The 15,521-nt window shown below is 37.8% G+C and overlaps 1 protein-coding gene across 4 annotated transcripts in view; it reads left to right on the top strand.

Annotated features, from left to right (window-relative positions):
* Positions 1-15,521, top strand: part of DCAF5 (DDB1 and CUL4 associated factor 5) — a 77,415-nt gene that overhangs the window by 3,566 nt on the left and 58,328 nt on the right. For 3 of the 4 annotated variants that reach the window (XM_005441099.4, XM_014281441.3, XM_055715022.1), the window contains exons 2-4: positions 7,392-7,535; positions 10,843-10,879; positions 13,291-13,430. In XM_005441099.4, coding sequence (XP_005441156.2) covers positions 7,392-7,535; positions 10,843-10,879; positions 13,291-13,430 — 321 coding nt within the window. Of the gene's footprint in view, positions 1-260; positions 6,021-7,391; positions 7,536-10,842; positions 10,880-13,290; positions 13,431-15,521 lie in introns of those variants that run through there. The other variant, XM_027808102.2, reaches the window with a different exon arrangement.

Consider the following 15,521-nt stretch of genomic DNA (forward strand, 5'->3'; position numbering starts at 1 on the left):
GTCTTAAGTAATATGTATGTTCTTAACCTAGAGAAGTCTGCTTCAGCTAATTGACTTATTCACAACTTAGACCTTGTTAGAGCTGTTTTAAATACAGCTGGTATAGTGCATTTGTCGTGGCTATACTGATGCCATTTAAATGCTTGTCTGTGTCCAAATTAGTGCTGTTCTAATCAGTATTGGCAGGAATGCTTTTCTTGGGTATGTGTCACATTTTTTTTTTTTTTTTTTGATGTATCTCCCAGAAGCAAGCCTGTAAGACTAATGACTACTGTTTCAGTAAACATTTCAAACTGCTTAAACAGGGTTTGTATTACAGTTCCAGATAGTTTTCCTGTTAGGATTTTGGGAAGAACTTCAGTGTAGATAAGCCTCAGCAGGACTTTTGAAAACATGTTTGAAACTTTCTGGTATCTTCTTCAAATCTTGTATTAGAGATTACATAATTAATTTTGTTCCTAGCCACGTTTTCAAGTGAAAAAGTTGAGGTCTACAGGTTGGGTTGAGGGCTAGTCTGTAGGCTTTTGCTGTACCTGTGTGGAACTCAACAGTGTCATTTTAGAGAGGGGGAGAAAGAGAGAGAGGCACTAGTGTTTTGGGGCCGGAGTGCTAGAAGAAGGGACAGGCATAAGGACAAGAAATAAAGAAAATTAAGAGAAATTAAAGGAGGAGATGGGTACTCAGGAGAAGATGTGATAAGTAGAAAAGACCTATCTGTAGAATGACACAAGGGAAGATGAAAGCTTAACATACAAGAAATAAGTGGACTGAAATTAGTTGAACTGGCTGCTTTGGATGGAGTTGGAAGATCTCATTGGACAAAATGTGTCTTTGCAACACTCTATATTCTAGGTGGTGCTATTTTTCTGTTAACAGTTTGAGAAACACATGACTGTCCATGCATGGAAATTAAATTCACCATGCAATGATATGCAACTGACTTCTTCCTTCAGATATGCCAGGCAATTTAACTTCTTAAAAATAATCTTTACTTAGTCTGTGTAATAGTCTTTCTTTCTGCCATCCTCAGGTTTGGTGGATGTTTTCCTATTTGTTTATCTGACTCATTTTTCATGCCTACTATCTCTTACAAACATGAGTATCTTTATCAGAACTACCCACTTTTTTTCTCCTACTTTAAACTGCACTTTCAAGATAACTTCTGGGAAGTACAGTAATCTGAGGCTTAATTTATGCATATGTTCTTTTCTCTTGGCTTTTCTTTCCCACACCAGATAATGCAAAAATTAATAGGTCTTCTATGATTGTAAATTTGTAGGGATGCGAGAAAGTACTGGAAATTCATGCCATTTGGTTACCATGTAAGTCTGAAGGAGCATGATCCTAAAACAGAGGAATGAGGTGACTTTAGCAAAGGTGTAGATTGTTACTTCTGAAGTAAGAGATTCTGTATCAAATATGTTTTGAAGAGGGGCAGTCTTGATCTTAGTCTCTTTTTATCAGGCAGAATTCTGTGTGAGGATAGACATTCGATCCAGTTACTATGCAATGTTTTCATTAATGTCTTGAGAAATTACGAAATTTAAAGGTGATACCAAGAAAGGCAGCAATAATTTCAGAGGATAGGAATTCAATTTAAAGTTAATTAAGAGACATTACCCGGGGAAAAAAGGTCATGTGGTTTGATAGGGACAAGTGCAAACTACAGCATGTGAGTAAAAGTGGTCAACTCTACAAATACACTGTGGAGACTAGACCATAGCCATGTAGAAGAGGATCCAAATGTGATAGCAGATCACAACATAAATACCTTCAGACATGATAAAGCATGTGAAGTAATCCTGCTGTATTTGATGCTGTTGATGGAGTGCTGTGCTCAATTTTGGGCGCTGTGCTTTAAGAAGGATGTGGCCAAACTAGAGAAAGTTCAGAAGAGGGTATAAAGAATGATCAGAGGTCTAGAAAAATGAAAGGCTGAAAGAAAAAGGCCCATTTAGTCTACAGAAAGAAAAGCTGAGTAGAGACACAAGTCTCAAGCTGCATAAAATTGTTTTTTTTATTATGACATTATTATGACATAAAGTTGTAAATTCTTTGTCCACTGGAAATAGGACTAAGAAATGGTGTTAAATTATAGGAAGAAAGATTTTAGGATGCTGTTTGATTTTACACTTCCCCTTCATCCTGTGGTTCATTCACTTATTTCTCCTCTCCATTGTTTGTAACATGGCACTTTTATGGCTTAAAGTTGTAAGTTGGTATGATGGAAGCATCTAAAGAGGGGGAAGGAACAGGAGGGGAGAGGTTGTTTATCTGACAGTTGATTTTCTGTCAGGTCAACATCTTTAACCTACTCACCCTCTGGCTGCATCACCACTGAATTCAGTGGGAGGGAAAACAGCAGGAGCACATGGCAAGGGGGAGTGGGATTACATGCAACGTCAAACTGCACCCTCAGGGTAGATATTAGGATAATCTGCCTAATGGCAAGGATAATGAAGCACTGAAATAGGCTGCCTAACGAGGGTGTGAAATCTACCTCTGTGGTTTTTAAGAACAAATGAGACACACATCTACTGGGAATAATTCTGTCACAGTCTGGCCTTTTGCCCATGACCAGGGTCAACTAAGTGATCATCTTCTTGAAATACCATCCAGTCTCCCACTCTTCGTGATTTGTGTAACTTCTTGAGTAGATAAAAGCATTAAGATTAATCTTTTATGTTATGATTTGGAAGTGTTGCCCGCTTGCCATGTAGGTTCTTCAGTGACTGTACCTGGTGTATGGGAGACAAAGAGGAGTAGTGGTCTTCAGCATTGTCCACAGTCAGCTCATTTAATGTACTTTGAAACTGCAGGTTTTAAGTCCTGACTGGTATGATTTTGAAGTGTTTCTGTTAGCACACGGGCTCAAGTGTGTTTCATGAGCTGTGCAGATACTTTTTAGACTAGATTTGCTTTTGGCAAGGGTATGTTCTGGCCCCCTTAGAACCGTTTTAGGACTAATAAGAACAGTCCTGGACTACAAGTACACTACTGTTACTGTGAGGTAGACTCCTCTTCCAGAATTTAATTGTGTATAAATTTAGTGATTACCCGTTTAGGAGGTAACTAGATCAGAAAGTGTTTTGGGGAATATCTAGTCCAAAAGCAGGGCAAAACTAGAATGCTTTCATTTAGGCACTGTAGAGGCAGTGAACTGTTTGCTGAAATATATGCCATGCTGAGTCATTTGGGACCTGTTCAGTTATCTAGAACAGGCATGTTCTACCTATAGCCTTTGTCTGTGCTGTATTAAAAAACAAACAAAAAACCCCAAGCCAAAACAAAACAAAAGAACTTTTTTTGGGGAGCCTTCCCCCTTCCAGTCTTGGGGTATGCAGCATGTGCAACCCATTCTGAAGTGAGCAAACTGTGAAGAAGACAAGACACTTTTAATTCTTCTCAGGAGATAGAAGATTGTCATGGGTGAACACAAAGCATTTGTCTGCATAAGAACCTATTTCATGATAACTATTCCAAGAGTTGAAATGCAAGCTTTCCTTTTAGGTATGCTCAGTTATGTATCTTCTGGGCAGAATTCCCTAATCCTGCCTGTGTCTCTCATCAACATTAGTCAGAAGGCCCAAAGCATTAACAAAGTATTCCAGTGACTTGGGGCAGGGAAGAAACATGTGTGTGTGTTATTTTTTTATTCACGTGTGCTTGTAAAAGAAAAAAAAGGAAAAGAAATACTGCTTTTCTCTACATCAGGAGTTATATGGGAAGGTCATAAAATTTTCAGCCTCTCTGACCACCTACTTTGGCCTGACTTGTCTTCCTCTCTCACTTTAATTTTGAATGTAGAAGCAGTTTTCACCCATAATGAACACTGAAGTACTTGACTAATTAAACCGTTTAAAATGTGGTTCCTTTTTGAAAAGTAACTGTAGAATGGCATTGTATGATTCTTAGCTGGGTCACACAAACTTTTACTTTTCAAATTGTCAGTCAAGCAGTTCTAAACAGAATCAGCAAAATAAGATGGAAGTGAAACTTAGTAGATGTCAAATTTATTACTTCTGACACCATGAACTGAAAAATTACAAATTCCAGACTTTATGTGGGACTTAAGTTTCTAGAAAATCCAAATGTGGAGCTTTGGTGGCTAAGGTATTTTCATGTGAGGCCATATATTCAGTTTTCCCAGATGTATAGTAAACCTATTGCTGTTAGTATGTGCTCAGTATCATGTCAAGAACATACCCTTGTCATACACAGTTACTCTCTTTTGGGGAGCATTGTGGAGTTGCAACAAGTTTGTGCAGTGGGTCCAGTGCTTTTTGAAAACTGTTGAGTGGCTTCTTTGCATGTATGTGGAATTGGTGTACATGCACAATAAATCTGTGCTAAATTGATAGCATCTTAATTAATCTTCATTCAGGATCAACTGTACAGGACGAGTACTACAGACCTGAAGTTTCCTGTAATTTTCAGACTTGTAACTTACATTGCAGAATGTGCATGCACTTTGTGTCTGATGAATCGTGGTTCCTTTCTACAGAGTGTAAAAGCTCTGTATGTTCACATTTTCTTTGCTGTTTTCCTGTATACCTATCCATACATGTGTACCTCTCTCAGTTCTTCCCTCTGACTTCTGTGAGTTAGGTTTAGGTTTTGGTAGCAGAGACTGCATTTGCTGGTTTGCCCTCTCCTGGTTTTGGTCACATAAGACTTGCCTTTCTTGGGTATATTTGCCTGTGACTTAACAACACTTCTTGCTCTTTCGTATGAGGATGTAGACACTTGTAAAGTGTCTTACTGCCACAAATCCTCCTTTGTGACTGCACACATTGGTAAGGCTTTTGCTTTCTGGTAGAACTGGCTTTAAGTCAGAAGTATTTTTGGAATAGCTGAATTGAAGTTAGAAGGGAAAATGCTTTCCAGCCAGTTAACATTATAATTTTATTAAACTTCTCTGTCTCAGTGGGGTATGAGAGGAATAAACCTGAGGCATGAAACAGGGTTGTAGAAATTCTCAAAAATAAGTATGTGCAAGACAGTACATAGATGGCGAAGTGACAGTGTTGCATGAGTGTGGGGAGCATTTAGAAGCTGCTAAACTTTGTGCCGCCACATGTAGCATTGGATACACAATAGTGGGGCCCTTTGTACCAAAGTCTCATGGAGATCTAGTCTGGAAAGAGAGAGATACCTGGATTCAGTAGGAAGAGTTGTTTCAAAGATGGAGGCAGAGGAAGCTGGCACTAAGGTATAGGAACTTATAAAAAAAGAAGGTACTAACAACTTTTTAACACTGTGAAAGACTTTTCTACACAGGTTGCAATTTTTCCTGCTCCTACTGTACTGTAAGTGTGCTGGAAACCTCAGTTATGTTTGTTGTCTTTGGTTATCTTCTTTATTTTTGTTTATATCTGGACTAGGTGGGTAGTGGAAATGTATATGAGTTTGCTGTTAAAGTAAGACACCTAGATGGTTGTGCTGTCAGGTAGGAGGATGTGTAGTACTGCAGTTGGTTGGGGAATTGGTTTGCTCTGGTAACAATTAACAACAGTATGTTACTATGTTTCACCCTGAAATGTCTTTTACAGAAGGCTTGTGAAAGACAATAAATGTAGTCTGAGAGAAGCAATGTTGGTGTTCACCAGCCTTAAATGTTGCCTAAAGCGTCTGCCAGGTAGTGATAAACATTAAGACCTGGCTGTTGGTAGTTTTGGAAAGTAACCACTTTAAGTTTGACAATCACTTCTTTGTTTTAGCGTGACTAATGTGGTTGTACGTTTCAGTAGTTGTGTATTTCTATGTCTCTGTATTACTACCCCATCTGCAACCACTAGGGTGCAATTACAACTTTCCTATTTCTAGATAGAAGGGGATCTAAGCTCCCATCAGTTTAGTTGACCATAAATTACTGTGAGTTTTTCTGGACCCATCACATTTGTCTCTTATTCCCAGTAGTTACCAAGTGCATGGCAAATCTTTTTTAGCTTGTATTCTTGTTTGCTCTGTGAAATACAAAATCAGGAGGAGGAATATGCAATTAATTTTATGGAGCATGGGTAAGCATAACATGCAGCTGTAGTGTCTATCAAAGTGATTGTCATAAAATCTGTTAGGAGACTTAAAGGCTGGGAGACTTAACTTAAAGGATGTTTGACATAACTCAGTCCCATGGGAAAACTTCTTAATATCATCATGTGATGTGAAAAGTTTTAAGAAATCTGATTAACGGGAGTCATAAATTCTGTTTATGCATTTACCTCTTCTTGAAGTAAACCACAGACCAATTAATTTCAGTTTCCTTTTGTCTCTATTTCATGCCTTTTACCTTCTAGATAGCAGCTCAGAAGGCATTAAGTTTATGCTTTTGATTATGCAAAGAAGCAGTAAAATGTTTTAACTGAAATCATCAGGTTTCTAGTGGCACCTTTGACTTGCGATGCTATTCTCCTTCATTTCTTATTAGAGACAGGTAACAAAAATATTTTGAGTCTGACTTGAAGAAGATATTTGCAGCCTTCCGAAATTGATGTTGAGAGTGCTGTCCAATACAATAGCATCTTGGATTTTTTTTTACTTCCTAATAATACTTTAATGCAATTGAAGCATGAACAGAGTCTTTTTTATTTATATTTTTTATATATATATAGTTCTTTTATACTAGACAAAGAAGGAGGCACTTAAATATGTTTGTGTTTAGAGCTCTGAACTGAGAGTTGCACTTAGGCAAGCAATTCAAAGTAGTACAACAAGATGTAAAGCAAGAAGGAGTTGAACTTCTTTTTCCCAGTTACTCTCTTTGTCAGGAGTTCACCTCAGAAATTTCTGTCTTAACCTTTACAGATGTAGAAGCATGACATAACTGTGCATACTGGAGACTTATGAATGCTTCAGTAAAATTGTTTTATGGCCACATGTCAGTCCAGTAGCCAACCTATGCTATGAAGGCTTTGGGAAGACTGCTAGAGAAGATACAGTTGTTAGTGAAAGGAGAAAAAAGTTCCTGTTTTATGAATAACACAAACGATGCTGGGAATGAAGAGTTGGTGTAGAAGCCTTTTGCCAAAATGCATATGTTAATTTGGCATGTAATTAATCTACAGCTTGCCACAGAATTTTAGATACCAGTAAAATTTTGAGTCTCAAGGTTACTATAGGTTGTCACTGTGTGCTGGCAGAATGGCAGCTGTTTAATCCAAACTTTTCCTGATGATTCCTCTTGTTTTCATTAATATTAATTGAATATCTGACTTCATGGCATCTTAATGTGAATGCATGTCTATATATCCAAACCCTTGCAAGTTATAAGTTTTTTATGCTGATTAGGGGTTCAGCAAAGTGTTCTATGAGTAACTGCGGGGTTAAATAATTTTTCTCATCAACTTACACACCACTGAGGCAGTAATACACACTTCCTTTCTTTCTTCCAGGAGGGGATGACCGCCGGGTCTTACTTTGGCATATGGAAGAAGCCATCCACTCAAGAGTCAAACCAGTTCAGCTGAAAGGGGAGCATCACTCTAATATCTTCTGCCTAGCTTTCAACAGTGGCAATACGAAAGTGTTCTCTGGAGGTAAGGAAGGAAGAGCATCCTGATTTCACAGGAGTTTATGTTGTGAATGCCTTAGAGTAGAAGCCATGAGCGACATCCTGCTCTTTCCCATAAGACTCCTAAGGATCTAGAAGGTGTTCTTTGGGAATAGGGAATTCTTCAGCTAGCACAGTATTTTCAGTTTTGTCATGCTTCTTTTCTTAAACCCTGGTGTAAGCACATTGTGTCACGAGCTATCCTGAGAATCCTGGGTCCAGTGTGCCCATACTTGTGCTACAGACTCTGGAACATGGTCTTTGTTATTCCCTTTAGCTGTACTGAGAGTAGACCCTGTATTGTCTCCGGCACTCAGACCTGATGCTTGAAAATCTCTGCTGCTGCTAGTTGATTTTAATGCACCTTTAGACGGCTAATGAAGGACTATTGCCATCTATTGGTGGATTACTTATTCTCAAACCTCATTTCAGTCCTCACTAGATAAGAGTCTGCCTTTTAGAACTGTTGACACATTGGGCTGTGATTGGCCTTGATATTCTTCATATTTTTAAATAACCTGCAGTTAAAGACTTACATCATTGATTATGGTGGATTTTTGCTAAAATGCCGGGTTAGATGAGCTGTGACAGCTGATGCACAGACAAACTGGCCGTTCTTGTCTCTTTTTCCTCCTGCAGTTTGCATAAACACACTGTGTCTTTGCCAGAAATTATTTCCATTGGAAGAGTCAGGAACTCTTTCAGCTGCTCCACCAAGATTCACAGAGCTCATGTGCAAGGGCTGTGAGTCTGACTCTTGGATCCCTTGTAAAGAGTCATTTTGCTGCATGGCCTAGATGTACCATCTGTTTTATCTCTGTCAGTAAAATGGAGCTAACTATATTTATTCACTCAACAGTGTTCTGGGAGATTCTGAAAAGATCTGAAAGGATTGTGTGTCCTAAGATCTATTGGTTGTCACACCCCCACCCCCACCCCTCCAATACTGAAGCTAGAGTTGTATTTAAATCACGGAAGTTGGAATACTTAAAAACTGTCCTAAAAATCAGAGTATGAAAACTAGCACAAGGTGCACAGAGCTCAATTCAGTCTGTAAATAAAAGCTGCCAATGACTAATGACTTAGGATCTGATGACCTTTCCCTAAAGCAGCTCTTGATAGCAGAGGAGAAAAGATTTTCCACTTCAGTACAAACTGGATTGCATCCAAGGAATTTCAGAGCTCTTTGCTTTGAAGGAGCACATGTGTAGCCATGACAAAAATGGAAGGCAGGAACTGAGTGGACAGTGTGTTGCATGTAATCTCTGGAGAAAAAAGCTGTCTCAAGATATCAAAGAAATTCCCATCCTTGAAGAATACTGTCACCCTTCTCTGTCCACACATACTGAGAGTAGAGCAGCATTTGAAATGAAAGATCCCCTCTTAGTAAACTGCATGCATTTTTTAATTTTTTTTTTGCATTTAATGTTTGATATATGAAAAGCTGAAATAAGCCTACAGGGAACTGCATTTGTGCCTGTAGAGGCCTGAGGTGACAGATACAGGCTTTAGGCCACCTTAACTGTGCTCCTCGGTATATGCTCTGCAGTATTTCATCCCGTTAGATACAATTGAATGGAATGGCAGATACTTCTTGTCTTTCTGATCATCGTAACTGCAGTTATCAAAGCAGGAGAGATTATAAATGGCAGAGTTGCGTATACAATTATAACCCAATCATTCTCAATGAAGAATGAATTCTTCTGTGTTAAAATGCTCTAAGTGGGAACTCTACTGGGCTGAACAGCAGTAACGTTTTCTGCAGGGATGAAGCCTTACCAGCAGCAACCAAGCAGTTTCTGGTTAGATTTTTGTCACCCCCTTCTCCTCATACACACAAAATGGAGAGAAGCAGTGGTTGTTCCTCACACCCCCTCCTTTCATTCTTTCTGATTTTGGAGCTTGTGTTGGAAGGGAAGGTTGATCCCATAATGACTAGAGGCTTGAAGCCAGGCCTCTAGAATGATTCTCACGTTCCTGTTCCATGGAGAGTGAGGAGGAGCAGTGTCTGCTGGAGGAGATTTTGTCACTGGAGAAACTAGGCTGAATTTTTCACTGGTGAAATACACAGGCACTGGAGTAGTTTTACTAGGTATAAACCTTGCCTGTAATGTATAATGGGCAGTTTCCATTGCAATTAATGGTCAAAGGACACTTACACATAAGTGACTTGTTTAGCGTACCATGGAAAAGATGAGCTACTGCAGTAATCTGAGGCTGACACAATTTATCTAGGAGCCTGTGCAAAGAGCAAGTGGATGTAGAAAAATCTTACACCTCATTAGTCAAAGAGAAGCTTTTGCATATTTCTTCTGTTGGGACAGAATACAATTGAAATGTGTATGGGATAAATGAAAACTGAGTCAACTGAACACTTAAGAATCATAACAGGAAATCCTGCTTCTGGGCCTCTACATTAGGAAAGCTTCACAACTTGATACCGCAACTACAAAGACATACTGAACATAAAAATAGGACTTTGTGGCCTTTCTGGTTTTTTATTCTGGATTAAATATAAATGTGCATTTCCTTAAATATATCTAAAGAGAGGCTGCCAACTTAATTAAATTAATATTCAGTGGAGAGACTAAAAACATACTCTGTTGCTATAGCTTGAAAAAACACGGCATGAACCAGTGGAGTTACTCGGTAGCTATGACCCTCTTAGTCTGCATGCATGCATTTAGTTTCCATTGTATTCAATGGATGTGGTCAAAGATAAGTGATCATCTGGTTACTTGCTTTGGTTTTTGTTACTACAAAAGAAATTATACTGGCTTACACGGTCATGCCTTCTCAATGGTTGCAAAACCCTGAACGCTGACAGTGTGAACTGGTGGCATTTGAGCTGGGAGGCCAGTGCATTTTGCTTATGGCATCTCTTTTTACCTTCTGTTACCTTTTTATGGACGATCCTCTGCGCAGGAAGAAAGTGTATTTGCATGAGAGTTAAAGGTGTTCTGCTGCTTCATATAATATTCTTTTCACTGCAGATGCCCCAAAAGCTCAAACTAAACAAAGAATAATCATTAACACAGTTAAGTAAAATTATTTGTTGAGCAGTAGCAGTTGGAATGGATTGGTGCATTTGATCATGACTGGAAATGTTACATGGAGCCTTTCACATAATGGAGCAGAGGGCTGACCACTTGGCAACTGAACTGGTCTTCTCTCTGCTTCAGTTTTGGTTTTGAAATAGAAAATTTATTTTAAAAAGGCTGGGTTTTTTTCCTCACTATAATGCTTTTTAATCACTACAACATGATGTTAAGTGTTCATATTTCTCTTTTTAGGCAATGATGAGCAAGTTATACTCCATGATGTTGAAAGGTAAATACACAGTTTGTGGTTCCACTGCTTCAAGAGCTCCCTTAGGGTCAACTCACTGGAGGCACTTTTTGTTATTATTAATGGTCTGGTAGAAAAGTACAGTTATTTAATCCTGAAACATGCTTTTTATTTTATAAATTAATATCTGGAATGAAGCATGCCCTGTCACCCCGTTTGTTTTCAGCACTTGGGTTCTGCATTGTTTTGACCTTGGGAAAGAGAGTGTTTATGAAATACATACGCTGTCCTGCAGGCAGTATGGTAGGTTCTGAGTAGATTCAGAACCAGATTATTCTGAAGCATGTACAAGTATTGTGGCATGTATGGGCTTTTTGGTTGGGTTTTTGTTTGTTTGTTTGTTTTCCAAAATACTCACCTGACTTGTATTTAAGATGGCTAGTGCCCGGCCTGCCTAGCTGCCTTTTAAAACTTTGGGTGCAGCTACCTGATTCTCCACACTAATGTGAACCATATTTATTTGATACTTGCTTTTTATTAAAACTGCAAAGCAGTTGGGACTTAGGCTTTGTTGTTGCTACATCATGTGTTAGTTGAAATATAATTAATACAGTAGTGGTAATGTATTAGATTGGAGTTCTCTAGATATCATGTCTTTTGGGCTTACTGCTTTTGAAGTAGACTATAAAGTTAAAATTTTGGTCTGTACTAGTAGCTTCTACAGATTTAAGCAATGACTGTTTAAATAACATGAACTCAAGAAAATCAAGTATAAAGAAAAAGCAGGAAAAGATACATGTAAGAACAGAGTTATACAAAACCTTAAATCTTTAGAGTTGCCTGAATCCTTGTTAACATAGTTTGGACATATTTCTTGCTAGATTTGTCCAAAGCGTTTTGCATTGAACTGATCAGTGTGTATCTGCCTTCTGTCATACCTTATATATACTTGTTTAAATTGTACATGAGAGCTAGGCAAAAGTAACTTTGTCTAACTCTTCTAATGCTTTCTCAGGAATACTATTTTGTTTGATGTTTGTTGGTGGGTTTTTTTGTTGTGGTGGTTTGACTTTCTGAGGGGTTGATTATTTTTTTTTTGGAGGGGTGGGTTTTGTGCTTTTTTGGGGGGTTGGGGTGTTCATTTTTGGGAATGTTTTTTGTTTGGTGTTTTGTTGTTGTTTTAAATAAATGTGGAAATGTCAAAATTTCAGATGATGGTCCTTACTATGTTCTAAATTTTTAAGCTTCTACAAGATCTTTGTAATTGACAATTTTTCTATATAATACATCTTTTCCTGCTGTTTTACTTAAGTTTTTTAACAAGTCTTTTTGATGTGTATGTATTTTTAATGTGCTTTTGTTATCAGGGATTTTTTTAGGTGTGCTAAGTTCAGTTGTAATGCATACAGATTTCATTCCTATAAGGATATTTGTGTGATCTTCTGAAAGAAAGTCTGACGCATTGAATTCTGATTGATTTCTATAGAAAGTTACTTTGTCTTCTTGAATGGTGACATGAACTGCCTTTTCATACTTTTAAATGGCTTTTTCCATTACTGCTTTTTTGGCCTTTCTGTTAATGATCCAGGAGACAGAATTTGTAGAACTGTCACTGTGAACATCAATTGCGATGTAAGCAAAACACCGATTTTATGTAGGAACTCTTTGGTGGAGTTTTCATGAGGTATAGGAATTGTATACAAAGTATATTCTCTAAAGAAATAAAGGTCTTTTGCCAAAGTGAAACAATCCCAGAATTTTCTATCTTAGTATTTTAGCTTTTGGCCTCTCCATGCCACTCTTTCCTCTTTTCTAAATGATCTAAAAAGTTAGGAAAAGAACCAGAGAATTGGCTTTTTCTTTTTTGTAGCTGCAGAATGGCTGAAATGTAGGTACTTGAAGGGGACTTATTTTTATTTTGTTGTTATTTGCTGCTTTTTCTACATGGGAAAAATATAGGTCTGGTCTATCCTGGAGAACCAAGAAAACTTACTAAAAAAGCCAGCTGGAAAATAGCTCTTTTGTGAGCTTCAGCTGAACTTTTGGATGATACAGAAGCCTGTATTAAAGAATGAACTTCTGTCTTGTTTTCCATTTTACATTTAGTAATAAAAATGTAGTCCACAGGTCCCAAGATTTCTTTCCCTTTCCCATTACTTTCTCCTAAGCTTAATCTGTTACAACATGATTTCCATAGCATTTTGCAGTATCTGGAGTTTTTAATGTGTGGGTTTTTATCTGAGGTGGTTTTTTTTCCTCATAGCATGACATCTTGGTCACTCTGCATGGGTGTTTTGTTTGTTTTTTACTCCAATTAAACAGAAGAGTCTTTTTATGAAGTTACATATACCTTGTCACTAAGTTTTACTAGGTAGATAAAGCTGTGAATACTTTGCTTTTTAAAACAACAACAAAAGAAGGAAGAACAATAATATTGTGTGTCTCTCTTCCAGCACTGAGACCTTGGATGTGTTTGTCCATGAAGATGCAGTGTATGGACTTTCAGTGAGCCCAGTAAATGACAACATCTTTGCCAGTTCATCAGATGATGGCCGGGTTCTTATTTGGGACATCCGAGAGTCTTCCCACGGAGGTGAGATCTCTAGATGGAAAAGATCATTGATTTAGGAAGAGTTTATGCAAGGCAGGGAAGGGAAAAGTTACATTTATCTGGGACAATTGAGACAGGGAGCATTGGAGAAGGGTGAGACAGAGGCATAATTCTTGAGGCTTGTGATAGGCAAGACCTGATATTTACAGTTCAGTGTTACCGTCTTAAATGACTTCGTAAAGTACCACCATATAGCATAGGCTAGGATAGAACTTTGTATGAGTAAGTTTTAACTTGAGTAAAGAAGCAGTGGAGGACATGTTTCTTCAATGAAAGCATCTTGCTAAACTTGAAATCAATGAGAAATGTGGATTTTCTTTGGTTTTGTCTATAGCCTGGGATAAGAAATTCTGGATGTTTAGAAAGCTGTTACTTTGATTTGAATAGTTTTCCAAAACTATTTATATACTTCCCTGTGACACTGAGAATTGTTCTTATGCAAATGTTTTCTGGTTGTATGGAAACTTAGAGCCCTTATGTGGTAACAGGGAAGTTAAACGATTACTTCAATTTTGTTTTCTAAACCAGAACTGAATACTGTTGATTTATATAACAAACCTGCAGCTTCTCAAAACACTGTAATCTGTGTTTTTACAGCTGCAGTTTTAAGGCTGGAGAATCTCAGTTTATAACTGTAGTTACATAAATTTGGAGGGGAATACTTCAGTAATTGAATTTCTGTATACGAATACTTAAATAATACTTCTGTAAATGAAATTGTGAGTTTACACTATCCTAAAGACCACAAAGCTAAGAATTTAAAACTGAGCAATCTGCAGGAGTACAGAATCGGGTTTCTTTCCTTCATAGCTAAAATAAACTTTTTTTTTTGTCAGCTAATTAAATGCAGTTGCCTCAATTCATAATTTCTATTTGTCTTACAGGAATATTGGTTATGGCACTAAAATCCAGCTTATGTATTTTGTGGCAATTTGTACACATTCGTTGTTGGGTGAAAGTTGCAGTTTAACTGATTTAGCTTTTTCCATACCTAGTGAATTTGGTAACTTTTCTAGACTGTGATTCTGTCCCTTTTTGTTGAGGAAATGAAAGCTGAAACAAGACATACTTTATAGTCTCATAGGAGTCTTTTAGAGCCACTGGTATCATGAGGGCTTTATTGAATGTGAGTAACCAGAATTAGGTCTCTCTTGATAAGTCTCACCAGAATACTCAGAGTAGATTGCTTATTGATGCTCTCCCTACCCCAGGCATATTTATACATGCCTTTGTATAAATAAAAATTCAGCATATTAGCACTGCATTCAGTTTTCACTGGTCTGATTCTTACTGTGAATTCTGATTCTCTTGTGCAATTGTGATACCCCTTATCTCTTTCCCATCTGGTAATTTTATTAAAACATTTTGAAAAACAGTGCACACAGTGTATGTGTATCACGGACTTTAATAAAAATATTTATGATGTCTCTTCTCTGTCTTTGAGGAACTTGTTAATAACTTGTCTCTTACTCAGAAGTCCCTTACTAGCACAATGAACTGTTGTCTTCACTTCAGCCAGTTTCTCACCCTGTGCAACTCCCTTTGCAACTGCCTGTAGCTAAACTTGATACTATACCACATGTGAATTTAGTCCTCATTAGTTCTACAACTTTTCCCCTGTATAAGAGGTCTGTTACTTTATCAAAGAAGGCAATCACATTAGTCTGATGTGACTAATTTACCTTTGATAAATCCAAGTCACTTCATCCCTATTTTTCTGTTTTCATAATGTCCAAGTGATGAGACTAGACACTGAATATGGCTTCCAAATTGGAAATGGTGAAATGCTGCTTTATTGCCTTATCCTGAACTCTATACCATAAAAATCTGTCTTTACTAGAACTACCTGTTGCTGGTAATGGATGTCAACAATTGGTGGGACTGGATGCTTAAATGCATCTGTGTGAAGCCGCTCAGTATCATAAGTTAATGTCCAATCTGATCTGAGTTTCTGAAGTTGTATGAAATGAGGTTTGCCCTTCTTTGTTGTAGTTAAACCTTGCTACTACTTTTACTGTTGCTGAGACTTTGAATGAGAAGGCTGCACCAGTGAAGTGAAGAAGTGCTGGCTGT

This window comes from Falco cherrug, chromosome 7, assembly GCF_023634085.1.
Source record: "Falco cherrug isolate bFalChe1 chromosome 7, bFalChe1.pri, whole genome shotgun sequence".
NCBI classification, from domain to species: Eukaryota; Metazoa; Chordata; class Aves; order Falconiformes; family Falconidae; genus Falco; species Falco cherrug.